The sequence below is a fragment of the Montipora foliosa genome, chromosome 1, assembly GCF_036669935.1.
Source record: "Montipora foliosa isolate CH-2021 chromosome 1, ASM3666993v2, whole genome shotgun sequence".
In the NCBI taxonomy this organism is placed as follows: domain Eukaryota; kingdom Metazoa; phylum Cnidaria; class Anthozoa; order Scleractinia; family Acroporidae; genus Montipora; species Montipora foliosa.
Window position 1 is genome coordinate 59984929 of NC_090869.1, and position 27965 is coordinate 60012893.

The 27965-nt window shown below is 39.6% G+C and overlaps 2 protein-coding genes across 2 annotated transcripts in view; one reads left to right on the plus strand and one right to left on the minus strand.

Moving 5' to 3' along the window:
• Positions 1 to 1293: 1293 nt before the first annotated feature.
• LOC138003205 (uncharacterized) lies at positions 1294 to 23902 on the minus strand. Its single transcript, XM_068849163.1, has 13 exons — positions 21356 to 23902; positions 20733 to 20820; positions 20541 to 20572; positions 13919 to 14072; positions 12638 to 12801; positions 11651 to 11805; positions 10259 to 10339; positions 9980 to 10091; positions 9205 to 9282; positions 7965 to 8092; positions 7328 to 7444; positions 4760 to 4870; positions 1294 to 2300 (listed from the first exon to the last, which is right to left on the minus strand). Exons 1-13 carry the CDS (start codon positions 23885 to 23887, stop codon positions 2210 to 2212), a joined length of 3843 nt encoding a protein of 1280 aa, XP_068705264.1. The 5' UTR covers positions 23888 to 23902; the 3' UTR covers positions 1294 to 2209.
• A 2636-nt stretch (positions 23903 to 26538) lies between these two features.
• LOC138003216 (splicing factor 3A subunit 2-like) overlaps positions 26539 to 27965 on the plus strand; it is a 17505-nt gene continuing 16078 nt past the window's right edge. The window contains exon 1 of the mRNA XM_068849174.1: positions 26539 to 26742. Coding sequence (XP_068705275.1) covers positions 26617 to 26742 — 126 coding nt within the window. The 5' untranslated portion in view covers positions 26539 to 26616. The remainder of the gene's footprint in view (positions 26743 to 27965) is intronic.

The following is a 27965-nucleotide window of genomic DNA, read 5'->3' on the forward strand; positions in this document are numbered from 1 at the left end:
ATGGAATTATTTTCAAAATTGAAGCTTAATTATCTCTAAATGCGTGGTTACCCCTAATTTTCTTTTTGGATACCAAGAGCACTTGCTAAGTTCTTTCGTCACACATTTTTAAACCGCGTATAAATATTCCTGTCTTAATAAGCACCACCGATATGAAACCCAATCTCGTTCCCAGAGGCTGCGATCCTTTTGGTCAGCACCAAGGGAAAGACATTTATCTCCTCCCTAGACGTGCTTCACTGGACTCAAAGATAAGAGAATTTCAGTATAAGGTTGTAAATAGAATCCTTTATGTAAATAAAGCCCTCTATAAAATAGGAATAGCCAGTTCACCTTTGTGTACTTTTTGTCAAATATCAGAGGAATCCCTCGAGCATCTATTTATACAGTGTCCAATTTCAAGTGCTTTTTGGCTTTCTGTAGTTGAATGGTTGAAAAACTACTTTTCGACAATCCAGTGTTTGACAGATGTGAGTATAATGTTTGGGCTCTTTGGAAAAGAAACGCAACTGATTAACCATATTATATTACTAGGTAAACAAGTTATTTTCCAATGTAGACTTCTTAAAGTGAATCCTTCCCTTTCACTTCTAAAAACAAAAATAAAAATTGCTTGTCAAGTGGAGCGTGTCATAGCTGAGCAAAATGATATTGTAGATAGTCATAATGAGGGCCAAGCACTGTTCGCTGGACAAGGGTAATGCGGGCTCTGGGAACGAGATTGTATGAAACCCGAGTATCTCAAGATGCGCAGGACGTATGCGCAAACAACAATAGTAGGCAACCGTAGAATAATCACATACATGTGCAACCAAAGGCAAAATCGTTTCATATGTCAGTTGAGCTTTGTTGGTTCTCTACTCTGCCTTGAGAGGTTTTCCTACGAGTACTCCGGTTTGAAATGAACGTTTTAAAGAGCCAAGTCTTCAATAACCTGCGAATACAGCCGCCTCTCTTCGATCCCGAACCCTAGGACGCTCTTTCGCACGAATCGCTCCGTCCGCTAGGGGCGGTTCGTGCGATGATAGGCGGCTATGTTCGCAGGCTAAGTCTCCTAGCACTGGGGCGCAGACGCGAGAACCAACACACTCAGCCCACATGTGACATCGAGTCTTGGAGTCGAAGCCAGGCCATGTTCATGGTAAGCGACTTCTCTCACCACTGCACCAGCCCTGCCTCAACTTCTCCTTTCATTGCAAACTAACACTAAAGCTGATTTGAGTTAAGTTCATTTGTGGTATTTTAAATTAGTAGAGCATAGAAACTATACAAAAAAGACTTTAAGAAAGTGAATATTATTTATCCTTTATTACAGTTATTGCAAACTATGAACAACTTATCATGTATTTACATTTCCTTACAGAATCAAATCCAACTCTAGACGAGAAGACGGCGAAATCCTTTGCCTCGGGTAGTCAACAAAAGAAATAAACTTAAACGACTGGACATGCTTTAAATTGCTTTGTTTTCTATCAATAAATCAGAAAACTTGGAGTCAGTGTTCCATCGTTCCGAATACAGAAACTGGCAGACAAAGCAAAAATGATTTTTCAAAAATAATGCAGAAAATAAACTAGAAAAATAAACTTCAGCTGATCTAAATAAAAAAACCAAACACCATAAACCCATTGAGAGATGGCACCAATACTTCCGCAATTTGTTTTAGTTTTCAACTGCAAAACTCAAGCTTAAGTCAAAAATCGACTGGTCATAAAAGGACCGACAGCGAGCACGAGATATAGAAGTATTATTGTTGCAAGTATCTCGGTGCCACATGTCCAAAGGATTTACGTAGCATAACCAAAAGGAAAACATACTCAGTTGTGCTTTCACTGATAAATCTCGAACAAGTGCTTCGAGAATATGTGTGAGTCCCACACATGTCCCCACCCCATTAACCAAAAATATATCTATTATTTGTTGTTTTCTTTCCGACTTTTTATGGGTAATTTACACCTTTTTCTATTTCTCACTTCATTCAATCATTTGAAAAGAAAAAAAAAAACAGCACCAGTCCTTCTAAATGGTGCAATTACTGAGCAACAATTTGCACACAATCAAAATCTGCAATCCACTGATCGAGAATCACTCCCCTTGCAGGCGGGGTTTAGTAGCTTGAGATCCGAAAGATTCCACGTGCAAGTATGTATCAGTATTGTGAGCTGAGCTCTGAAGATCTTAATATCGAGAATCTAACTATCACGTGACCTCAACGCTCGATAGTAAGTGCAGGATTAAGAAGCTTGAGATCCAAAGTATTTCGAACCCGTTTGCAGCCGTACAAATGAAGTGTGGTCAATCTGTGAAGAGAGAGAAAGAAAATGCCGAGATTTAATATTGTTTTAGCAAGTAAATAACAGGAATTAGAAGAAAAAAAAAATCATTTCTTTTTTTGTCCCTAAATTATTCTTAATTTTTTCATAGTTTTAGTTTTCGCCTTGGGCTTGTTATTTCTAGTCAATGCATTTTTCAGATGACAAGATGAAAACCTGAGTTAAACCTTTTATATTATGACGGTCTTCAAGAGAGCATACGCGACCGTCAATGTTCCGCTCTCTATAACTGCTTCCTTCAACGGAGTTTCAACCGATCCAGTTGAAAATTGCTTTGCCAACACTGTATAACGCAGACACGAAAATGGTCTTGTTCGCGCGAATGTTCATTTTCAAGTGGCAATAGGCGATTGGCATGATGGCGTCATTCACTACCGAGACCAGAATGCTTTTTTATTCAGAATTTTCTTCTTTCTTGGGAACAAATAAACAATTGTTTAAATTTGCCTGACAATAGAAGCAACTCAAAGCAGTCTGGTCTTCGTAGTAAATAACGTCATCATGCAAATCGGCTATTTCCTTGGCGAACCCAGGTCAACAAATTTTACCAAGGACACATTTGGACCGAGGGTCGTTCTATATTGTCTTAGCTTGTTTTCACCTTGGCAACTCTTGCTACGATCACACGGTACGATCATACGGTATTGGACGCAGCTCAGAAAGTAACAATTCAAAGATGTCCGATTGTCAACCTGCTACAAAGTGAACTGTAACTTTCACCATACGGTATATTTAACAGTTATTCAATAAGCGCGCTTTGGATATAAGACGGTAAATGGCCAACAAAGCGCGTAGCTCCGAGTTGACTATAACAAGTCTCATATCCGACAAGAGCAAATGGAATAACTGTTTTATTAAATTCTCATTAAATTCTGAACGCTTGCCCATTTGGAAATTAAAGCCAATCATAGCCTGCGTAGCTGGCGGATATTTTATGGCGAGTGCGATGGTTTTGGTCGCGCGTGGGCCGCCACTGGCATGGCGACTAGTAGTTTTCAAGGATTTTACTCACGACAAAAACACAGCGAGGCTATCATCGATTTACTCCCGCGTCTTTAAATAATCCTGGAATAAAATATCCCGTCAGTTACGCATGCTAAACCAATAAGTTTTCAGCTTAGCGACACTTGACGTAATCAGATTCCATATTAGGTCATACGGTATATGAGCTGATAACCGAGTTTGAGTGAACCAATCAGAAAGCTAGATTACTCGCTGAAGGCGACGTGAATATCGGTAAATAAAAACGGTTCGTCTCGATTTTTATTCACCGATATTCACCGTCTGTCACCTCGACAAAACGACTTACGGCCATTTTGAAAAAGGTGATTCTCACTTAATAATCACCTCAAGTCCAACCAATCAGCGCAGAGAATTTTCAATAGAACGAGTTTCAATCGAGTGTCGTAAAACGAAAACCAAAGTAATTACTTTGGCCAAACAAAAAGGACGGAGACAATCCAGTAAACCAATCAAAACTCCAAGTAATTAACACAAAGCGCGGGAAAATGTGCATGCACGAGCCACGATTGGTTTTGGTTTTACTTCTGATTGGTTGAAAAAGTGGCGCGAGAACTTTGAAACAATCACTGAATGAAGTAAGGCAAAACCAAAGCAATTCGATAATTTCTTTCACACTCAATTGAAAACCGCTCTAGTCACCTATGTAATTATCCTAATTATATAGCTAATGCCCAAGATTTAGCATGTCAGAACGCTAGCAAAGCAATATTTAAAAGAAACCCCCAATCCAACAAAAAATTAATAACTTCAGACCACAGAAATTAATGTTTTCAATCGAAATATTTTTTCAAACAACGCGTATGTATCCAAATTAAATGAATTTCAGAAGAGGTTGACTAGCAATAGAGTTATTTTCACAGAGTTATGACATTAGAGTTAAAGGTAAGTTTCCAAAATCCTGAATTCAAGATTTTAGAAGGCCTAAACCCTGAATTCAGAAATACAGAAAGTATCCTAAACATGCATAAAAGCTAACCTTAGGCCTAAGGTTAGCTTTTATGAATGTTGGCTGAGGATTTTGGAAACTTAACTAACTCTACGACATAACTCTATGAACAAAACTCTAAAAATAGCTGTCCCCATTTCAGAATTGCTTGTTTTAGTTTTCAAATTTCCAGGGAGCCGCCATGGCTCACTAGGACATCTAAAACAAAGAAAATTTAAATTAAGTTGCTTTGTTATAGGTGTCCCAGTGCGCAATTCGCTCTCGGTTTTTGTACCATGTGATCGCCAGCTGCAAGGGCCTATTATAAAACAATAGCTTAATTGAACGTGAAAATAAAAATCTAAATACAATTTTTGTTCGATTTATTTTAGGGTAATACATGTTACCGATTATCATTAAACTAAACAATAAAAACAAAACCATTTGTTAGCCGAGCCACGCGAAACATTCTCGTTACCTTTTACAGTTTTTGGCAAGATGAATCAGCGTGTCATCAGAAATGTCTGTGCAAAAGCTCAGCTTCAAATTACATAAGCTCTGGCCACAGTAATTTGCGAGTGACATTACGCTGCAAAAAAAAAAAAAAAAACCACACTAAATCAGAATTAAAGATGACAACTTAAACTAGTAGTAATCTCGGATTATTGAAGTGCGTTCAACAGTCGCTTTGCAAGCAAAGGATAAGGATAGAGAAAGAAACAATCCTACATGTATATGACCGACGTTTGCGGATACGAGCTTGTACTTCTTGAGGGCCGTACCATGACTCATGAGACAGGATTCAAGTCCTTTGCCCTTAGCTATACTCTGAGGCGCAAACTCGCCCCGGGTTCAGTTTCGTCTCGGTGCGTGGTCATTTGACTTTAACTATTTAAATGCTCCCTGAATAAGATGTGTTCATCCCGGAATGAAATTTCATCCGGGGGTGTAAAATGCATGTAAACACGATACACTTTTTCATCACTGACCGCGACCACATTTATCTGAGCCTCATTACAATTGACTTGCGACGATTGAATATTCTGCGCATCTTCCAACGTCTCATCTTTCCCGCCAGTTCTTATACCGCCATGAGTTCAGCCCAAAAGAGGTAAGTAAACACTTCTATTATGCGTTTTTCAGCATCGCGTTTGCATCATATGCTACTTGTATTTAAGAACTTTAGCGTTCCGTGAAATTCTACGCGAAATCGGAGCCATGTTGTTTTCACGATGATAACTGCTAACCAAAAGCGTCCCGGGATGAAACTGCTCACTATTCATCCGGGATGAAAGTTCCCATGTAAAGATCCTGGCGTGAGTTCATCCCGGGATGAAACTCACCCGACTCTCATGTAAATGCGGGCCTGAATCATAAGTGCGATCTGTCTGATTTAAGAAGGTATATTGTGGTCAAAATAACTCCGAATCGTTTCTGAGGAAACGATACAACGAAAATGACCGTAAATAACATGGAACAAAATTCACGAAGCTCGGAAAGAAATTCTCAAAATTTTGGGAACGACCGAAAACCGGAACGATGAAAGGACAGGCACGTAGCAGCCATAACACAAAACGCAAACTCATTTTTGCTGGGATAACCGATAACTTTCAACACGGCAACGTTTTTAACGGCAAGTTTAATTTTTTTTATTACTTGTTACGCTAACGACCGCTTTTCAGTGTCTAGAAGACTATTTTGCACTTTGTCATTTCCTCCGGTATATGTCACTGGTAAGTGATAAAAACGAAACAGTTCCCTAGGATGGTAATTGCGCGCCGCCATTGTTTCGCGGTCTTTTACCTCGGTTAGCCGGGGTAACCCGGCACGTACCATTTACATGGCAAAAAGATAGCTCGCCTAGAAGGGTCCCTCGGGCAAGTAGAGAGGGTGCCCCGGGGAGGCGGGTTACCCCGTCTAGCATGTAAACGCTTCAATGCGTTTTATAAAGAACGGTATGAAAGTTGGCTCTCCCAGGGTAGCTCGGTTAGCTAGGTAACTGGTTAGCCGGGGCACCCTCCCTACATGAAAGAAAACCCCAAAGGCCCGGTTACACGGTTTCAATATTTGACTAACATTCGTTCAACAAAAGTTAAACGCAAAAACGAAGTTGTGCGGAGGCCGTTCAAACGGTTCTAACATTGCGCCAACAAAAGAAACAACACTTTTGCGAAATTTGATTGCGAGGAACTAAGAACTAGAAACCAGTCTCTCTCGTCCAGATAAACTACGCCATATTGACTTTTGCAGCCTGATGTGCGCATGCGTGTGTTCTACAATTGTTGAACAGAGTGTTCAAACGGCTTCGACACCATTCAAGATTTCCAGAAAAAAGGAAAAATTGAACCGATGTTGAATGAAAGTTTAAACTGATTTAAACTTAAACGCCTTCAATCAAGCTTTCAACATTTTTTACGCTTTCAACAATGTTGGACGACCTGTTCAAACGCACCGAACAAAGCGAACATGCTCAAATTTTTCATGAGAGTTAGCTAGAGTTTTGTCTCGTTTGGCCGCGCACGAGAGTTTGAGAGAGAGATGTATACCGGCTGGCAATACGTCAGAAAGGGTTTTCCCAGGGTGGTTCCCAGGCTCTCCCTTTTGTTTGCGCGTGAAACTCTCAAAAAACTCTCGTCAACTCTCGCTCTCGTTTGGCCAACTCTCGATCGCTCTAATCTAATCTCACGAGCTCTCAAGAGTTTCAACTCTCATCAAATCTCGCTCTCGTTTGGCCAGGGCTTTACAGAATAGACTTCTTTCATAAGGCGGCCAAATAAAAATATTCTTTTGTTTTAATGCTAATAAGCCTTTTTAGCCTCGCTGAAATGAGCAAATTTCAAAAGACTTTGTTTCAAAATGAGGCCAGTTGGTCTAATTAACATAAATACAAAAGAATGTAAAGGTGGTCACCATTTATGAAAGTGGTCTATAGGAAATTTCTTACGAGAGTCCACCTTTAATTGCATACTTAATTTTCCTAACAAGAAGTAGAATGCGTAATTACCTTCCCGTACTTTAACAAAAGAACGCCAAATTAGGATAGTACCTTTTGTGACCTACTCCAGTTGAGGTCAAGTCTAACAATTCCAGCCGCTTACAACTTCTTGACAGAGCGCATATGCCGTTATCACTCACTCTCGAACAGCCACAGATGTCTAGAGACCTACGCACAAGACAGAAGCAATTCTTCAGATAAATCCGAGGCATACACATCTAGGTCAAAGTATGAGAAAGCTATGTGTAACTTTGAACATTAGTTACATTCATGTCCAAGTCCACATGTGCAAGTCTTTGGCTTTTTCATTTCCGATGCCGTCGTCAATGCACAAACCTATTTGGAGTTTAGACTGGGATTTTTACCCTGAGCATCAAAATGCGAAAATGCGAAGCGGACAGGTTCTTGATACCATTCCTGCGCCGAGGCTGGCCAGTATTTCGGAAAAAGCATTTGACTTGACGGAATAATATTGACGCTTACATTTAGTGCCATAATACGTGTTTTCTTTTAATACCTTGGTTGTGCTGCCTTTTTTTTGCTACCGAACACGTCAAATTCTTAGACATTTAATCCTGCCCACTTATACATTGTGTTTGTGTACATTGTTTATAGTGGTAAATGTATGAATCAATGAAGGAAGCTGAATCTAAATCTTAATCTAATAAACGAAGATATCCTTCCTTGCCTTATTCTAGGAAGATTGGTGGCAATTTCTGCTAAAGATACATCAGTAATGAGTGGACAATTCGCTAGAACCAGAGTGGTGACGAGTGGACAATGACGAACAATCTTCTTTACGGCAGAATCGCGAACCTGAATGAAGTAATAAAGAGATCAAACATTAGCTTAAATAAAAAAAATTCATTTTAAAAAATGAACGCAGAAAAAGAGATGTGCTCCGACTTGAACCCCGTACACAAGGCGAAATTGATAGTCGTCAACAACTCGGGTGCCTTCTATTTCGTTAGAATGTCAGGGAATTTCTGTTGGAAGTTTAAATAGATCGATCCGTTTCGTTTCGGATAGACCGACAAAATTGGGACCATCTTCAAAGATGAAAAAGTCTGTTTTATCAAACCACATGATCACTGTAAACAAAGCACCGTAAAGCCCTGGCCAAACTATCAAACGAAGTTGGATTCAGCGCTCCAACTTTGCTCGCTGTAACATTGTTCGACCGTTTGGCCACCCATGTTGGAAGATGTTCATCCAACATTTTTTGTTCGATTAAGCGTTGTATAGAGTTTGCTTTTGATCAAACATTACGGCCAACAATTCTGCTCGGATTAGCTTGAAGTAGACTGCAAAACAGTCGTTTTCTTCCCCTTTCGGAATTTTCGAAGCGCCGTAAGCGTGATCCTCGCGTGTGAAGCGCGCGAGCCTCACACTCCACATTCTCCCTCGCCGTTTCTACCCTCACTCCAGACCTTTCGTTTGAATATTTACCGCGTCGCTTACGTTCGCAAAAAATACGACTGTTTTGCAGTCTAAGCTTGAAGGGCTTCTGTGTGAATGAGACCACAATTGTGTAAATTGTGTATAACAGCAAGAAGTCAGGCTACTTAGCCAAGTGCTGGACCCTCGCTCAAACCAAACATATGCGATCGCGCGGTGGCTTGTGACAGGTTTGCGCAGCCAGAGAGTATCATATAATCTCCCCCCCCCCCCCCCCCCTTCCCCTCGAAATTTCTAACCACCTTTTTGTTGAACAGAAAGCAACAACCTTACATCGTTCATCAGTATTTTTCCTCGACCTACACCATCTTCCTTTAACCCCATCATTTTTAACCAACGCACACTGCCTCGAAAAGTCATTTTCTTCGCTTTCATAAATTAGAATTGACTCTTTCCTTTGCTGTGTGATCCATACCTCCTGGGTAGTGAAGTTCAAACTAGATAGTAATTAACTGTCACTTTTATTTTACCTGTTTACATCCTCTGAGATCAAGATTTTCCAGTTCAGGCAGATTTGACACCAAGGCACCGATGGCTGAGTCAGTGATCTGCAATGCAAAAGTTAATGCGCATCAACGTACAGTTAACCGTTCCCAAAATTTAAGTATAGCAAAGACATTGTTGATGTCACCAATTTTCACGAGCTAACCAAGCCTACATGGTTGTCAAAGTACAGGTTCTTTCCTTTTAAACGGTTGGCACATTTAAATGAACAAACAAAACGTTCTAAAACAAAATTTTAGTTTCTAAAGAAACTGTGGTGCTGTGTCGGTGGGAGATTAGAACAGAAATTGATTTTATCAAACGAGTTGATAAAGGTCGAATAACCACGGTGAAAGATTTGGAAAGCTAGTTTGTAAACAGATAGCTTCCCAAGAGTAATGAAGAAGACGGTACAGCCTTAATTGTTCAAGCCAGTAGATAAATGAATGGAGATAATTTTCTTCGATGTTGACTAGACGATACTTAGGACGATGGTCACATCACAGTTTCTATTTCACAGAAGTTAAATCTGAGCGCCCAAAAACATACATTTTTCCTTATGTCCTCGCAAACTTGCTTATGAAAGGCCCCATAAATTTTGTAAAGTTGACAAAAATGTTAGTTTGTCCCAGAGCCGAGCTAGTGAATGGCGTGCGTCTAACCCCTACAGACTGCTATGGATTGCAGTTTTGAGAGAACTCAGCCTCACAACACTGAAAATTAAAATGAAACACTAAAGCACATCAATCCAAATCAATTTACCTTGTGACACTGTCCAATGTTCAAAGTTTGCAGCTTCTTGCAAGTCTGGCCGAGAATTTCAATTCCAGATGGAGTAATGTTGAAACAGCCAAACACTTCAAAGATCCTGAGACTGCAGGAATGCATGTAGTTAGATTGAAGCAGGGACTGTTTCAATTGACTGTCCTGTCTTGTGATTACAAGGCATTTAATACCCCACTCATGAGCTAAAACCTACAATTATGCATCATCCAAAAACTTTCCCAGACATGGTACCATAGTAAAATTAAAAATCCTTACGTCTTGCCATGCTTTTTAGCCATGCACTTGATAAACTTGTCGCTGACAGCCTGACATCCATTTAGACAGAGGCATTCCAACCTACGATATTCATGAAGATTTGATGACTATAAAACTATGGTAAAGTGACAGAAATTTATCAGTGCTAGAGCGGTTTTCAAATGAGTGTCGTAAAACCAAAACCAAAGTAATTACTTTGGCCAATCAAAAAGGACGGAGACAATCCAGTAAACCAATCAAAACTCGAAGTAATTACACGTAGCCGACACAAAGCGCGGGAAAATGTGCACGCGCGAGCCACGATTGGTTTTGGTTTCACTTCTGATTGGTTGAAAAAATGGCGCGAAAACTTTGAACCAACCACTGAGTGAAGTAATCATAAACCAAAGTAATTCACTAATTACTTTCGACACTCAATTGAAAACCGCTCTATCTCCTTATTGCTAGTTTGCATGTACGACAAATGAGCTACAGGACCCTGGTCCATTCAATGGAATTGCACAAATTCAACTGGGCATACATTGCTCAACAACTGTGACCACAGCAACTCCTTATTACAAGATTTTTAAATCTTGTAATAAGACATGTGTATCCTTTAAGTAACCTGAAACTAGTTTAATGGTCTAGCTCTGCTGCATCTCCTGTACTGTACAGGTGTAGCTCAGAAGAAGAGACATCAAAACTAGTAATAATGATCATGTGGATTTTCCTGCATCATGTACTAGTTGTACAGTATATAGAGAGTAAGGTCCGTACTGGGAAAACATTGAACTCGAGTTTCTTTTTTTTTGCAGGCGAGGTCTGTAAACTTGCAAAAAAGGAACGAGACCATTATTTTCCCAGTAAAGACAGAACAAGCTAGTTCAATAAGGTTTCCTCTTGCACAGGGTTTCTATTCCTTGAGTCTTGCCTTTTCGCCGGCTTCTGTTAACAGTTCTGGAAAGTAAAATTTGTACTGGAACTCTGACAGGACTAAATAAAAAACATTTCTTGCATTACTTTTCTCTTCCACGAACATGCAGAGAGTGGGAACTGCTTGGCAATCTATCTACGCTGCTTCATGATCGGTCAATCTTAGCCGTCTGTATAGCAAAATTTGGACCACTATATAACAAATTGCATTGGTTCAAGGTGCATGTGAAGAAGATGGTGATTCTGTGTTTCACTAATCCACCAATGCCACACCAGTTTAGAAACCAAACATGCCATTTATTAAATACTCTACCTGTATAATATTATGAAAATTACTATGTAGTTCTATCTTTAACAAACAACTGCGTGAATCTCACTGAGCTAAGTTAAGGCTTTAGCTATTTACAATGTAGTTATTACAGATAAAGGTATCATTCCAGTGGTTTTCAGAAAACAGGTAATGATAGAAAAAAATGTCACCTTTTCACATTGTCAACTAGTGCTTGGACGCCACTGTCACTGACGTTACTCCAGCTGGCATCCACCGATTTCAACCAAAAGCATCGTGCAGCCACATGCAAAAGAACAGATTCCCCAATCAATTCGCCACCACGGCACCTGCTGAAATTGAGTTCCTAAGAATCAAAAGACACTACTTGTGAATCACAAGATTTTCATGATGAAAAATTCTCATAATTTGATCAGGCCAGTTGTATAATTTAAAAATAGAAAACTGGAACTCTAATATTTTCACCAATGACCGACCCAATCCTGATAGCCTCATAAAAACCTCTTGATATTCGGTGCCCCGTGCATGGTTCTTCACCACACTCACTTCCAAAAAAATCATCGTATGCACAGCTTTGGCCCAAAATATTTGTTTATGATTTGTTAGTCCTTTTGCCAAAGTTGGGGTGTCCTTGGCAAGCTATAATTTCTAAGTTCTTTGCACTTTGTTTTGTTTAACAAGTAAATGAAACTTATTGTGAACCGGCCAAAGCTACATTGAAATTTGACACTAAAAACCATCATTATATGTGCAGTGCCGAGTACGAGGAACTGCATGAAGTTGAAAGCCAGTTCTAAGGCACTCCACTTCAACAATCTGTAACAAACAACTCAAACCCCAAGTGAGAGGAAGCAACCTGCCAACCTCATTAACCCTTTCACTCCCAAGAGTGCCACTTACAGATTTTACTCTGTCTAACGCCAGACGATTTTACTTGTCAATGGGGAACCCCATGGAGGTGAAAGGGTTAAGTCCCACCACCAGGGGTAAATGGGATAATAAAAGCCTTCAAAGGCAAATAAAGCCAGTGTCAACAGCAGAAATTAAACTGGGCGCAACTGCATGCAAATCCAAAGCCCTAAGCACTGGACCAAACCATTTCCTTCATATTACAAGCCAAGATAAATTTAATAAATGAGGGAAAATAAACCATACAAGTTTTTTTTCATTTATTGTACCTCTAGTGAGTCACTGCAATTCCTGAACAAGTCTCTGAGACCTTTCGCTGTCACTTTGTTACTGTGACACTGGGATATCGTTAAACTGACAGGTTTGCGTTTGCCAATAGCTTGTAGCCATTCATCTGTGATGTTGTCATTCTTTTTTAGCACAATCACTTTCCCTAAAAATCAAGATGTTGTTGCTGCTCAGTTGAAAATAAAAGTAAAGACTGGTGAACACCACATACTAAATAAAAGGTTGCTTTGAGCACTGGTAATTTAAAGGTGGGTAGATCCATGAAGTGATCAGTGAGGAAGAGGAAAGTATACATGGCAACTCTATAAATAGCCAAAAGGCAGTGCTCGACCTTAACTTTTTTGATCGCTTGCCCTGGGACTACCTGAACTGAAAATTTACTAGTCCTGAGTAAATCTCTGGTAGTCCTTCCTGATTGCAGCATGGCAATATTATTTGCAATATCTTTTCGCCATCTTTGTAAACAACCCAAGGAAAAGTGTTTTCCCATTGAGGGTGGAAATGCCTGACTTTAATGGTTCAATCCTTTTGATCATATGAAGATTTCTTGGTCGCTTCATTGCTCTTGCTTTCTTTTGTCTCCAATGTCTTTTCTGCGTCTCCACTACCCTCTTTATAGTGTTTGTTTGGATAATCTCTGTTGTTAGAACTAAAAAATAGGCCTCTAATCTCTTCATGATAAGAACACGGGCAGTCAAGACAAAGATGGTGGGCTGGGAGTTCCTTAGTGCCCAGTCCCAACCTCAACTTTGTTTAGTCTTCTCGCCTCAGTCCTCGCATTGGACTATCTGTTTTCACGATCGAAATGTTTTGAGGAACACATTGAAACAACATTTACAAGACGTGTATTTTGTTTTCACCTACTGTATCTTTTTTAGACATTGCAAAAACTAATTACAAAGTAGTTACTGGTCCTGTGACTAGTGGTTCTAAGTTTCTACTAGTCCAGAAACATTTTGCACTAGTCCAGGACTAGTGGACTACCGCTAAGGTCGAGCACTGAAAAGGAATAAAATGGAACACTTGCCAAACAAGGGGAATGGCAAGAGAGGAGACTTATTTTGCAAGCACGGAAGACACCAATGACTGCCCACTGGTATTCACAAGGGGGTGACCTCTCATCCGTATTGTCTCAATAACAATTGAATTGAATTGGGATCAACTGTTCCAACTACAGCAAAGCTACTGAACGACAAAATGACACCTAAACCAAGGCGCCCACCAATAAAAGTAATAAACAGTAAAACTGAATAAACTCATACATAACGTCTCATCCATGGAGATACGGTAAAACTGATGGCAAACTTGAGAACAAGACACTAAGTCCTTGCGTGGTAAAAAGGAAAATATCCACAGAAGGATTTCATCAGGGATATACAGGAAAGGCACTGGCTCACTGTCACGCTGAGAGCGGATCTGAAGTAAAGGAAGAAATGAGGGAAACCATTTTTAAAACATACCCAGACTCCAACTACACTGTACATTTTCCTACTCCAAGTTTGTTTTCACCAATAATACCGTAATAGGAAGCTGATCAGTGGGAAAAACTTAACATTTAATGTTAAAAAGGAAGTTTTACCGGTTAATATTATTAGAAGTTGGTGGCTGGTTTAAAGTGCCAATGAAATAAAAAAATATCTTTTACTTAGTTTAAAGACCTTTCAAAATGATGAAGAATGGTGTTTTCTATTTTGGAATACCTTCTCTTGTTCCAGAGATACTCAAGTTTTGTTTAAAAATTGATGACGTCACAGACATTACAAATGACTGTAATAAATCCCAAAATTGAGAATATCTCTGAAAATATTGGAAATAATGATATTCAAACTTGGCACCAGTCATGTACATCAGATAAGGCACAAAGTGACACTATTAACATTGTTGCCATGGCAACACTCTCATTTAGAATCCCTCCCTGCAATGAACCAAATATCTTGAATTTTGAATAGATAAGTACAGACAGAATCTGATGGTCAGACTAGAAACACATGTGCTGCCCATAATGCTCTACATTTCTGTATAAGCTTACCGAGAGTGAACATGTCATTACGACAATAAACAACAAAATCAATCCTTTGTTAAATAGACCCAGCAGCAAAAATGGTTGCCAGGGCAACAGCATAAAGCCTTACCAGAAACCCATAAGGGTTGAAACATGTAACGCGCGTTCACAACTTCCGAATATTCAGTGCGAACTGATTGGTTGAATGTTTCAGTGCTAAGTACCATATTTGGAAACCCCTCGCTCTTGTTGTTCCAAATATGGTACTTAGCAAATTGCATATTCAGAAGCTTGTTTCCCAGCACACAAGGGGCCCTTACACGTTTCAACCCTTATGGGTTTCTGGCCTTACTTGATGTCGATTACTGCTGCCAAATTTGAACAACACCCATCCAATATTTTTGGAGATATTCTCAATTTTGTGATTCATTACAGTCCTTTCTTTGCTTTGTTTGTGACATCATCAATTTTTTAAACAAAACTTGTATATCTCTGGAACGAAAAAAGGTATTCCAAAGTAGGAAACACCATTCTTCATCATTTTGAAAGGTCTTTAATTAAAATAAGCTAAAGATATTTTTTACTTCACAGGCACTTCATATAGAGTAACCAACTGTTGTCAGTCAAAATTAATTTTAATCTTAGCTTCAATTCAGGATAAAAAAAAGTAGCCAAATTGTCTACTGAAGGGAAGTAGCTGACACTTTTTGTCCGCTCTCAGTACTTACTGAAACCACTGGAAGTTAAAATGGCTAGCATCCAATTCCTCTACACATTTTATCATCGCATGAAACATACAGATAGTGAGAATGAATGGAATGATCACAAAATATTTAGTTCATTTTCCGACAGATTCTCCTTATTACTTCCAAAACAAATAAAAGAAAAGTTGAGAGAATATGGATTATGACATTAGGTTTCCAGGGATTGATTGAGGGGTTTTCTACTTTGACCAACCAATAGCCTCTGGAAAATAAGCTAGTAACCCTCACGGCTGGCAAATATAAAGTTGAAAAAATGCCAACATTCTAGTTGTGATGGACCACAATGCTGCACATTGTGAGTTTGAAAGGTGAATGGAAGCTGTTCCTTAAGCCTGGTTTACACTGTAACATAAGCATGCAATCGTATGCGCGCTGTTTTAAAGGAAACTACCACAAACTATATATCAATACAAAGGTTAATAAATGCACTGAATTCCTAAAAAGTATAAGTATTTTATTTATCATTATTCTGTTTGTGAAAGTGAAGGAAGCCTGTAAACAGTGAAATGGCCGAGCACCATTCCGTTGAATTCATCGGGTATCAAACGTGATCGCTGATGATCGCTGCACAGCGTCAATCTCAAAGCATCAATCTTTCAAACCGTGTGAGCATTTTCTCTCTTTATAGGTCTGTCAAGTTCAACTATTAAAAAAAATGAAACAAGTTTTGCGTTCCGAAGCCGCCACGAAGGAAGTATTTGGTTTGAGCAAAAATGCTGACACAATTTCGTTCCTAATTTTTCGATGAACATTTTGGCTAAATTTCATGGAAATCTGTCAGTTCTACATACCCTATTAATTCATTTGAAAACGATACATCTCATCAAAATCGTGGTGCGAGTTTTCGCTGTCAAAAGAAATACAAGCATGTCACGCCTTCTCTGAGAATTATGTCAACAACGGGCTCACACTGTGAGACACCAGCCAATGACATGATAGGACCCTGGTAGTTCATAGCAAGCAAAATGGTGCACCGCGGGAAAGGCTGATCAAACCACAAATCTTTATCGCTGTCCAGAAGATTTTTCCTTTTTTTGTTAAAAAAATCAGTTGTTTTTTTCTTCTTGGGTCCTGGCTTAGCTTTTGTCTTTATCCAAGGATTTTTGTCTTTTCTTAAGCGGTTCGTCACGATGAAGTGACTTTACTAGTTTTTGGAAAGAATTTTGTGAGTGGAAACAAAAAATTCTTATTATTTGGAATAGGAGCCCTTTTGCCGCGAAAAGCTTGTGTGGGAGTTCACGCTTTACGAAGATTAAAACACCTTTATAATTTATTAACTTTTTAAAAAAATCTATTCTTCTCAACTCTTCCGCGTTTTCAGATTTGAATTTAATTTTTTGGGAAATTAAAGTTTAAATTATTAACTTTAATTGGATTTAAAAATTTTTTTTCTGGCAAAAGTAGCCCACAAAGGTTTGGAGTATCCTTAAGCATAAGCATAAGTATAAGCTTTGTAAACCAAGAGTAACATAACCGTAAGCATAATCATAAGAAAAAAGGAATCATTTCCATTTTCTTATGCTTACGCTTATGCTTATGTCCTATTAACAACTGAGTAAACCAGTGCAACATAAACCTAAGCATAAAACTGTCTGCCATTCTGGAAATGTGCCTTGTCTCATTATCAAGCAATTTCTTTTCTGGAGCAAACTGTGCTTGCATAATTATATCACTTCTCTTTAGCGTGAATAAAGTTCACGCTTATGTTGCAGAGTAAACTGGGCTTAAGCAATGCAGGTAACTACAATGAACTGACATTAGCAGTTTTAGCTGCAATAACAATCACATAGCTACTGTCATTGTACGGGCGCAGCATCAACTTTGTGACAAATCTCCTTTAGGGACTTCAACAAAAGAATACTACTCTCTAGTCAGGTGGTTGTTGTTGTTGTTGTGATTCGGGACTTCGTTCCCTGTTTGTGATTTCCAAGTGATATTGTGTGACAAGTGACAAGTGGCAAGTGAAGGGATTTCCCCGTTCGTGTGTGATTCTGACATTCTGCTGTCAAATCCAGGGCTCAAAGTTTGCGACCAGCTGGTTGCACATGTGACTAGATTTTTAATTGTGCGCCTAAAAAATCATGTGTGGTCGCACCTGCGCGCCTAAAAATTCTTGGAGTTTAGTGTGACTGAGCTCATCGCCACTCAACTCTGCTTTCTTGCCTGACCATCCTTATGTACTTCAACTCGTCAGACACGAAACGGAAGCTTGAAATAATAAATTCAATCGTAGGTATGGCACAATCAGGATCCAAAGAATATAGTTGCATCAGCGTGTGTCTTATTTGTCGTTTTCCCCTGTGGTTTCTCCGAACTCTTAGCTTAATGTCTACATTCCATCCCAGCCCTTTTCGGTTTTGCGAAGACTCTGCTGACACTTGCGAGTGATAGCCACGTTTAAAGCACGTGCTTCTCGGCAATCGAGTTCACCAGTCGATGTGAAAGGTCAAGCCAGAGTCAAGAATGTCAAAACAACCTGGGTTAAGAGACTTTTTTTCTTCAAGGTAAGAACAATTTTAAAACAATGAACTATATCCTAGTTAAATCAATGCGCAGTCAACAATGTAATTTATTCCTGTACGAAACGCTCATGGTTTTTTTGAATTACATGAGCTGTAATATTGTACTACTTTAAGTTTCTTTTTCCTCAGAACCTGCTACATCTGGCTGAAATTATGTTGGTTATTCCCATAAGTAGTGCTCAGTGTGAGCGGGGATTTTCTGCCCAAAGGAGAATCAAGTCTGATGTAAGAGGCAGCGTCCCCGTGTCGACAACAGAAGACCTAATCCGCATCAGTATGGAAGGACCAGAATTAGAAGCTTTTGACCCAACACCAGCAGTTGTCAAGTGGTTTAGCAGTGGTCAGAGATCAAGGTGTCCTAACTTTGCTTACAGAAGATGGCCAGATGAATTAATTTCAGTTGCTGATTCATGGGACTCGCCGGATTTCGAATGATCGCGTTGATGTTGTATTAACGACGTGGTTCTACGTCTAAGCTGTGTATCAGCTTTAAACCAAAAGTGTATTACTTTTACAAATTAAAATGAAATGAAACTTGTGAGGAGTAAACTGACAGTGTTAATGTTAAGTTCAAAAGGAACTCGGAATGCAGATTTTTCTGTTGTCTTGAACGTACCATGAAGTGTAATACTACGTGAAATTGAGAAGGTTAATTTAAAAAACACATGACAGTATTATTGTTGCCTCCAACGTACAGTAAGAGCCTGAAAGTCGAAACAAACACAGGGATCGTTCAAAATAAAAGATAATGCAAATAAATGATCACTTACACAACGTCTGAAGTTTTCTGATTTTTTGGTGCCACGAGTATTTTAAGCTGTGCCCCTAAAATTTTTAGCTGTGTGCCTAAAATTTTGGCAGTGCGCCTAGAAATTTACACCTGGTAGCACAAGTGCTCCCAAAGCCAAAAATAAACTCTGAGCCCTGAAATCTACAGTTGGTTTCCATGCAATGTGATACTGTGAAAGAAGCCTTCGGGAGATTTTGTCAAAGAGAAGGACAGTGCTTTGCCTGTGGTCAGATAAGCGCAAGGAAGTATTGAGTTAATTGTACTGAGATTGTACTAATAGTAGTCGTTAGCTCAAGTTAAGTTGTCTCCCGTTGTTTACAGTTAAATAAATTGCGTTTCCTGGAAATAGCGAGGTTATTATCTTTCTCCCAGTAATTAGTTATCGTAACACAATAAATTGCTTAAAATAAATTGTCCAGATACCGTATTTACCCGTGTATAAGTCGACTCCCCCATTTTTGATGGCAAAAAAAGCAATTTCTTAATTTCTTTGTTAAATGTTCATGGGATACTAATCTTGTATTCTTCGATTTCTGGAACTGTGGATACACAAAAAATCAGGGCCTCAAGTGCTTAATAGTTTTGTGGTTCAGCAGTTGTTGTATATGCATGCGGGCATTTTGTCCTTGAAATTCGAAAAAGTTCTCAGAAAATCGAACATGTAAACCTCAAGCTAACCTGTTTCGTTGTTAAAGGATAAAGGGCTTTAGAGGATAAGCACAACATCACAGAAGCAGGAGTCAATCTTTGAAAATAACTTGCGGACGATGCGAAATGTGCAAGGTTTAATTGGTCCTCGACTTATAATTCTCACATGACAAGCAAAACAACCCATAAACCAAACAATACGAAGTTTGCAAAAGCATTTAAATCAGCCTGGTTTGCATAAAGAATAAAAAACAATCATTACCAACCACCATTTTCAGGCAACACGAGTGACGACACTTGGTAACTACTTGGTCTACACCGGACCACTATATGAGTGCCTACATAAAGTAGTTACCCGATGCTTGCACGCAAACACGAGGTATTGCACTAGGTTACCAAGCTGTTGAACTATCGCGTTTTATTTGAAGACACAGAAATCCCTTTTAGAGCTTTCCACCTTTGGAAAACAAAAATTTCCAGTGTCTATTTGATATTTGTGCTTGTGAGTATCTTTAACATTTAGAGTTGGACAAATCCTTTTTTATTTCAGCTGAAATTGCTTACATTCATTTTGAAGTCTTTTGTCCACTGCCCTTGTTATGCTCAAGACAACATTATTATGTTAATTATGAATAAATTACTTAGCTAGAACTTGGCTCTAAATCTTTGACCCGTGTACAAGTCGAGGGGGATTTTTGGAGATTCTTTTGAGGCCATAATAGGTCGACTTATACACTGGTAAATACGGTAAGTGTGAGGATCATTTCTCCCTTTTGTCTACAATCCACATTTCAAATATATATATATATATATCAAGGCTGCTGCCTAAGAAAATTTTAAAGGGGCCCTCAGAGCTAAACGCTGAGAACTTAGGAGCCCAACATATGAAGTGAAAGGTGTTGCTGTGAAAAATTAAGGCGCCCAGAGCTATTCTTTGGGAGCCCCAGGCTACCGGGCTCCTGTTAGGTAACAGCCTTGTATATATATATATATATATATATATATATATATATATATATATATATATATTTCAATCTTTAAAATTAATATCATTGGCTTTACCTCATTCGCCTTATTTAGCATATACTGAAAGAAAAACAAGGCAGAGTAATTGTCTTAACTTTTGATATTGAAGCACAAGAGCTTCTAAAAGCTTACCAGTGAAACAATTCTGTCATAATTACCAACATCTGGAAAAAAGAAAACAATGACACTTCACATTAGGTTAAACAAGTACTTGCTATTATTCCTTATCATATTATCTTTCAACAACTGCCACAAATAACAAATTAAATGTACATGGAACATCTGGTTTAAGGTCTAAAAAACAATGAGAACCATTTCTCTAACCTTGTAGGTTCAAGGGTGGTACATCCTTAATCACTTTCTCCAAGTTAAATGGCTTCAATCCATCCTCTAATGATGATGAACTAGAACTCTAAAACAGTGAAGATGGATACTGAATTTAAGTAATATTGTGATACAAAGCAACACTTAACCTGTTAACACCCAAACTGGCCTAAACCCGCCAGACTATTTTATTCCATGTGTCAGACGGTTTTACTCGTCAATGGGGAACCTCCGGGAGTCAATTGGTCAATTAAGGAAAATCTACATTAACACTCCAATGTCACAGGAAATTGAATGTTTTCAAGGAAAAAATAATGGGCTCTTGACCTCCAATCCTGATAGTATTTACCGGTACATGTATGGTAACATTTTGAGAATGAGGGGAATTTTTTTTAGCCTCTTACAGTATTCCTTACATCAATAAAGCAGAAGACAAGCTTGGCTAAACTATGAATCTAAAGGAGAATAATAATTCAGAATGAAGGTTGTCTTCTATTAAAACTGTTTTAAAGACCACAAAACCTGATGACACTCCCCTACAACCATGGACAGCTGTTTCTTCAATTTACTGTACGTGTATCTAACACCCATTAACAGTTTATTTACACAGACATTTTTAATACCTTAGACAAGCTGTGATGATGTGAACGGCTCTTGTTTTTGCCACCTCTTTTGCATAAATTATTATTTTCAAGCCTTGTAATAGATGTCCTTGATTGCTCATGATTTCCATTTGAAGAACTCGTATTTTCAGTGCCAACAGTTTTTCCTTGTCTTCCTTTATGCTCAACTTTTAAACGAGCATTCTGATGACAAGCAACGGATCTTAAAATTGTGAACCCTTTGTCATTATCCGTGACTTTGTTTGCATCCAATAAACAACAACTAACTGTTCTTTTCCTTGCAGATTTGCTACGAACGTTTCTTTGCATGTGTTTACCTCCTTTCTCTTTCCCCTTAGAGGAAACACTAGTTACATCAGAAAACGAAATTGCCCTTTGCCTGTTCTTTGTTTTCCTGTGGTCTTTGACAAAAGAAGGACTCTTAGTAAGTTCACTTGGGTGATAACTACTCCAAGCAATGCTTGACCTCAACCAGCGTCTTCTGTATTCATGAGAACTTGACGAGTACTTCCCATCCTCTAAATTAGTTGTACTTTGCGAGACTTTTAATGAGAGATTTGAGATTTCGTCACTCAACAATCTTTCTTCCCTTTTAGCTTTCTCTGAGGCCATGAGGTATGAAAAGTTCAGTGGTGTTTTTAATGTTTCAGCCATCAATGCTTGCGTTTCTTCACGTTGCTTTTCAAAGATGTTTTGCTGTTCAGCTGTCAAGCAAGTTGGTTGAACAGAAATAAGAGCCTTTCCACATTCAATGCACCAATTAGCAGCCTTGCTGTTCATTTCATCACATGTAGGGCAAATTTTTCCCATTACACTTTTATGACTTTTACATGGCATCAAATATTTTTCTATAATTGGTTCTTGTCTATGTGACAGTTTGATATCACCAGAATGTATACTTGAATTACACAGTGGCTCTTCCTGTGAATTACTGGTATCGCTTATAAATTGACTTGACTCTTTTGAACTTCCAAAACCTTCAATGAACTCAGTAAGTTCCAAGAGAATTTGATCTTTGCCTTTCTTTTGCTTTACTTTGTGTTCTTGTGGATTGCTTTTCCCTTGCGGGCTCATTTTCTGAACCTTCCGGTAATGAACATCATCACACTTGGAGCCAAAACTTAACAAGCTAGTCTCAGAATCAGAATTCTCAAACCCACAATAAAGAGGGCCATTAATCTGAGGTTCAGGACTATTGAAGTGCGGGCCATTGGAAATTTCCCTCTCAAATGTTTTGCCATTTGAAAAAGAGTAACCTTTGTCGTCTTCTCGTCCTTCATTACCAAACTGATCCAAAGTAGGCATGTATGAGTCATTGGAAACTTCCTTATCTGATATTTTGCGAAGGGCCACTGGTTCATTTTGAAATGTTTGGATAGGTGTATTGCTGGAACATTCACCTACAATGTCGTCAGACTGATGTGGCGATGCAGGGATGAATCTGTTATTTTTCCATGAACACTCCGAAAGATATGCATTTAAATCAACTTCCCCAGAACGTACAGCCTCTTTTAAGCCCCAAAGCTCCAACCTGAGTTCGTCTTCATCACTTTCAAACCGTCGAGGAGTTCTGTAACAATACTGCAACTCGTCGTTTGAAGTACAGTCATTAAGACTGCGTGACAAAGGTTTTTCCAATACTTCTAACTGATACATATGATTGACTGTTTTGGGCTTCCCTGAGACACCGTGACGTTGGTCAAGGTTTTCGACATTTGGTCTGTCCAAAGCTTCGTTTTTACAAGTTTGCAGTGGCTGTGCCCAGTAAGTTTCTTTTGATAAATTGTGATTCCTATCGTGGAACGAACTAAAATCCTCTTCTTCCTGCAGCCCATTAACACTGCTAAAAAATGCCAAGCGCTTTTGGCGCAAGAAGTTGGCGTCTGGTCTTGGAGTGCTCAGTTTGCTTGATTCCGATGAGCGATCAATTACTACGTTCGATTGTTTTGACGGGGTTTCGAACGACGAGACGTATTGATTCGAATGTTGGGAGGCTCCAGAATGCCCGGACAACTGATCGAAATTTGCACAACTCCGACAATCTGGAAGCTCACGACTCTTCAATCGCGGATTACAGTTCAAGACTTTTGCATTTTCACAAGGAAATATGGAGTCCATGTGCTCAGGCTCGTCATTTGATCCGAATCGAGACTTGACGTCACCCGACCCTGTGACATCACTCCTTGTAGTTGGAAGGGAACCTTGGATTCTTTTCGCCCAGCCCAATGCTAGGTCTTTCGCATCATCATCATCACTTAGCTGTTCCATCCATTTACAGCAATAAGGACCAACTGGAACTTCAGATCTCTCTCGTTTGGATTCAGTCAAGTTGTCATGGTCACTGCGCATACTCTCCTGATAGGCCGCTGGTCTTTGGCACCCAATATTTTCTCGTGTTTTTTTTGGCTTTTTTGGGTGATGAATGAATGCCTCGGATGCCCCGATAATTTGGTGCACTTCCTTCTGGGTATCATCATTATCATTGGGTGAAGTAGTAATGGTAGTAAACTCGTTTATTGAAACATCATACATTACAGTCGTAGGACTGAATTACGTACAATATAAAAATTACAATAAAAATGGCTAATTACAATTGTGTTTGAAGGTTATTTACATCGCGTGGCTAATAATAAAAGAGTACATAAAGCGATCGGTGCGACAAACTGGTGTATTAAAACGTCTCTTATTTCTCAAACGCCCAGCGTGGGGACTGGCCATAGGAGGTAGCAGACTAGCCAGCTTGTGGTGTTCATTACTTACAATACCTTTAATTAAATAATTTAATAGATAATGATTCACGTCTCTCCGAAAGTTTTGGAATTCCGGCCTTATCCATCGCCTCACATTACGCAGATTACGATAAACTAGGAAAGATTATTCGCATGGCGCGCCTCTGAATACGTTCGAGGTCATCAGACAAATATTTCGGGAGACTACGCAGGGGCACCCAACGTCAATTTTCGGAAAATATCTGTTCGGAAGACGATTTGAGATCTAGAATTTTCGGAACATTTGTTGTAAAATTTCTTGCTTGCCTGCCTGTCCTAGGATTTTCGAACATCTGAAAAATGGTATAATTGCCCACTTTTAACGGATTTTAACCCTAAAAAGGTCACCTAGAATTTTCGGGAGCCTTTTTTCTGGCTGAAATTTTCGAAAAGGTTAATTTTGATCCCTAGAATTTTCGGATCACTAGACTTTCAGCTAGGAGATCCGAACAGATAAAAAAAATTAGGGGATAAAAATATGCCTACCGTTTAAATACTAAAATACGTTCAACAATGCTATGTTTAAGTGGTTTTGATCTATATTCTCGTTGGGTGCCCCTGACTACGATGGAATAGCTGACATGAGAATTCTAGGACTGATCTATTAAATGACACTATAATAAAAAGCTAACAGGCCATCGGGACTTATGCCGGCTCTCTTTAGCTGACTCAAAAGATACAATAGCCCATTTCCGAGTTGCTGCATGCCTCAGTTTCAAAGCGAGTGCTGGTGCACAACCATTCAAATGGAAATGAGTTGCGTATTCTTATGCAAATCAAACTCATTTCCCTTTGAATAGTTGAGCACCAAGACTCACTTCGAAACTGAGACAAACAGCAACTCGGAAATGGCCCATTGACGTGCAGCTTTGGAGGTGATAGTATCCACCTGATCGTTCCATTTCAAGTCCGGCATTACTGATCGTAACCCCTAGGATTTTACAATGACTTTACAAGAAGATACCCTCTCAAACTGCACGCCGTCTATCTTAATCGGGCCATAGGATGGTGGAAGAGATTATTGTGAGACCAGCTGGAAATTTGATTGATAGCTTCCTGTAAAGAGCTTTCCCCAGAAGTTGGCACCAACTCCGAAACAGTCAAGTCGTCTGCAAACTTCTACATGGAGAACGACTCTCCCGGTAACTTTAGGTCGTTATTCATGACCACAAACAGCCAGGGGCCCGTAAACGCGTGCCTTGAGGAACTCCGGCAGGAATATTTAACCAGCTGGAATAGCAGTTGTTGTTAAGTTTGACCCTTTGTTGCCTAACCCCGTAAGAAGTCAATGATCCAATTGACGGTAGTTGGCTTAACCCCAAGGCTGAACAATTTGCATGGCTATCCACAAATGGACGGTGATCTACCAAAGTCAAATGCTTTCCTATAGCCTAGGAGAGCAGTTCTAACAGTTGAGCCATTCTCGCCCGTAACACGCAGCCAGTGGTGGAGCATCGATATAAGAGCAAAGGCAGTTGAAGATCCTGGAATGAAACCAAATTGACCAGGGTCAATTGATGACAATATAGTTGGTTTCAATTCCTTTTCGATGACGATGCTTTCAGCAACCTTTGACAGAGTGGACGTCAGGGAAATTGGCCTTGGATCTTTAATAAAGTCAGAGATTAAAGATCTAAGGCCAATTTCCCTGAAACCAGAAGCTCATCAAGGCGAGTCTCTATCTCCACTAATTCCTTGAGTCAACTCTTTCCCGAGTAAAGTCATTTTTTAATAAATAAATAAATAAATAAATAAATAAATAAAATGCGCTTTATCATTATATTTGTAGCCGCTGTTTGTTTTATGTTTTTGATTAAGTTGAAATGGCCAAAGACCAAGAAAATTTATTTTTTGGAACAGTTTTTTCCCGCGAAAAGTATCATATTTCCATTGAAGTTGTGCAAACGTGATTTTTCTGTTTTGATTGCTGAATCTCCCAAGGGACTGAGGCGTTCTATAAATAAACTACTTGGGTTGACTCCTAGGTAGAGGCTCCCCTTGAATAGTTCCTGGTGAAACCATAACGTTATTGCGTCCAATCTCGATCCCAGAGGCCCTCGTTATCCTAGACCAGCTATAGGGTAAATGAGGGCCTTTGGGAACGAGATTGCATTGCGCCAGTATAGTTGGATTGTCTTCCTCGTAATATGGAGCGCAATTGATTCTATTGCTAGCCATCCTCGGAGACCCAGGGGCAGTAGTGGCAGCGAAAAAGAAATTGCAACATAGAAAGTAAAATGCTTAGAGAAAAGGCTCTTCTCGCCGACTTATACTTTTTTTCTCGTCTTGCTTTTTCATCCCTTTGAATTTCTCTACAGGACAGTCCAGGACAGGCAGAAGAAAGTGCGGCGGTGACGCCCGTACACTTTCAGCGGGCATCACCCATCAGCACAAGTACCAATACCACGCTCGCTCGGTCTTTCGTTTCGCCGCCATGTTGTTAGCATTACATAGACACAGGGCACTTTTGTAGGTTACTTTTTAAAGCACAAAATGGATTTCCAGAACCGTGCTGGTGGAAAAACAGGCTCAGGTGGTGTTGCGTCATGGTCAGAATCAAATAGAGATCGTCGAGAGCGCCTTAGGCAGCTTGCTTTGGAGACAATCGACCTCAATAAGGTGAACATTGTTACTGAGTATCATTCTTTAATCTGGTCAAAAAGGGGTAATTTAGACTAGGAACCTTTGGAGACAATCGATCTCAATAAGGTGAACATTGTCACTGAGTATCATTCTTTAATCTGGTCAAAAAGGGGTAATTTAGACTAGGAACCTTTACGAGAAACTAATGTGGGGGCGTACATATGAGCATCTTTATGAATAAGTCACTCCCTCTCCCTCGTTGCTCTTAGACTTTCTCGTCGCCCGAACTGTAGCAGCTACAGAAATTCCGGGGATATTTTTGAAGCATGATAATTTATGTTGAAGGGCTCTTTTGTTTGGCAGTCGATAGCAGAATACCTAATCTTCTCAATCTGTATGATAAATAAGGGGCAACTTCAGAATACCCGGCCACGATTGTGTGACATTGAACGCTTGCTCCTGCAGTCCCGAAGTCGATGAAAGTTTGAGCTGGTAATCTATGGCTCCCGCAGTCCCGCACTCCCACAGTGGGAAAAGGATGAATATGAAATGGGGATAAAACTACTGCTCCCGCACTCCCGCAGTGGAAAAAGCAAGTATATGAAATGGGGGTAAAACTGCTGCTCCCGCACTCCCACACTCCCACAGGGGGAAAAGGAAGAATATGAAATGGGGATAAAACTACTGCTCCCGTAGTCCCGCACTCCCGCAGTGGAAAAAGCAAGTATATGAAATGGGGGTAAAACTACTGCTCCCGCAGTCCCGCAGTCCCGCACTCCCGCAGTGGAAAAAGCAAGTATATGAAATGGGGGTAAAACGGCTGCTCCCGCACTCCCACAGTGGAAAAAGCAAGTATATGAAATGGGGGTAAAACTACTGCTCCCGCAGTCCCGCACTCCCGCAGTGGAAAAAGCAAGTATTTGAAGTGGGGGTAAAACTGCTAGTCCCGCACTCCTGCAGTGGAAAAAGGATGAATATGGAATGGGGGAAAAACTGTTGCTCCCCCAGTCCCGCACTCCCGCAGTGGAAAAAGGATGAATATGAAATGGGGGTAAAACTGCTGCTCCCGCAGTCTCATAAAAAGTGTGGTTAAGCAAATCGCAAATTGAAAGATAAATTGTTAATTAAAGGAGTGCTTCGACCTAATCACTGAAACAAGCGCTTAGGCTTAATCAGTAAGCGAGTGCTATATTCTTCAGACGATCTCATAAAAAGTGTAGTTAACCAAACCGCAAATTGAAAGCTAAACTGTTAATTAA

Coding starts and splice junctions, on each gene's coding strand:
- LOC138003205 (XM_068849163.1), bottom strand. CDS start 23,887: ATGTATGATGTTTCAATAAACGAGTTTACTACCATTACTACTTCACCC. Junction 11,806..12,637: donor ATTGCAGTGACTCACTAGAG/GTACAATAAATG, acceptor TTTGATTCTTAG/GAACTCAATTTCAGCAGGTG. Junction 8,093..9,204: donor ATCTCAGAGGATGTAAACAG/GTAAAATAAAAG, acceptor TACTTCATTCAG/GTTCGCGATTCTGCCGTAAA.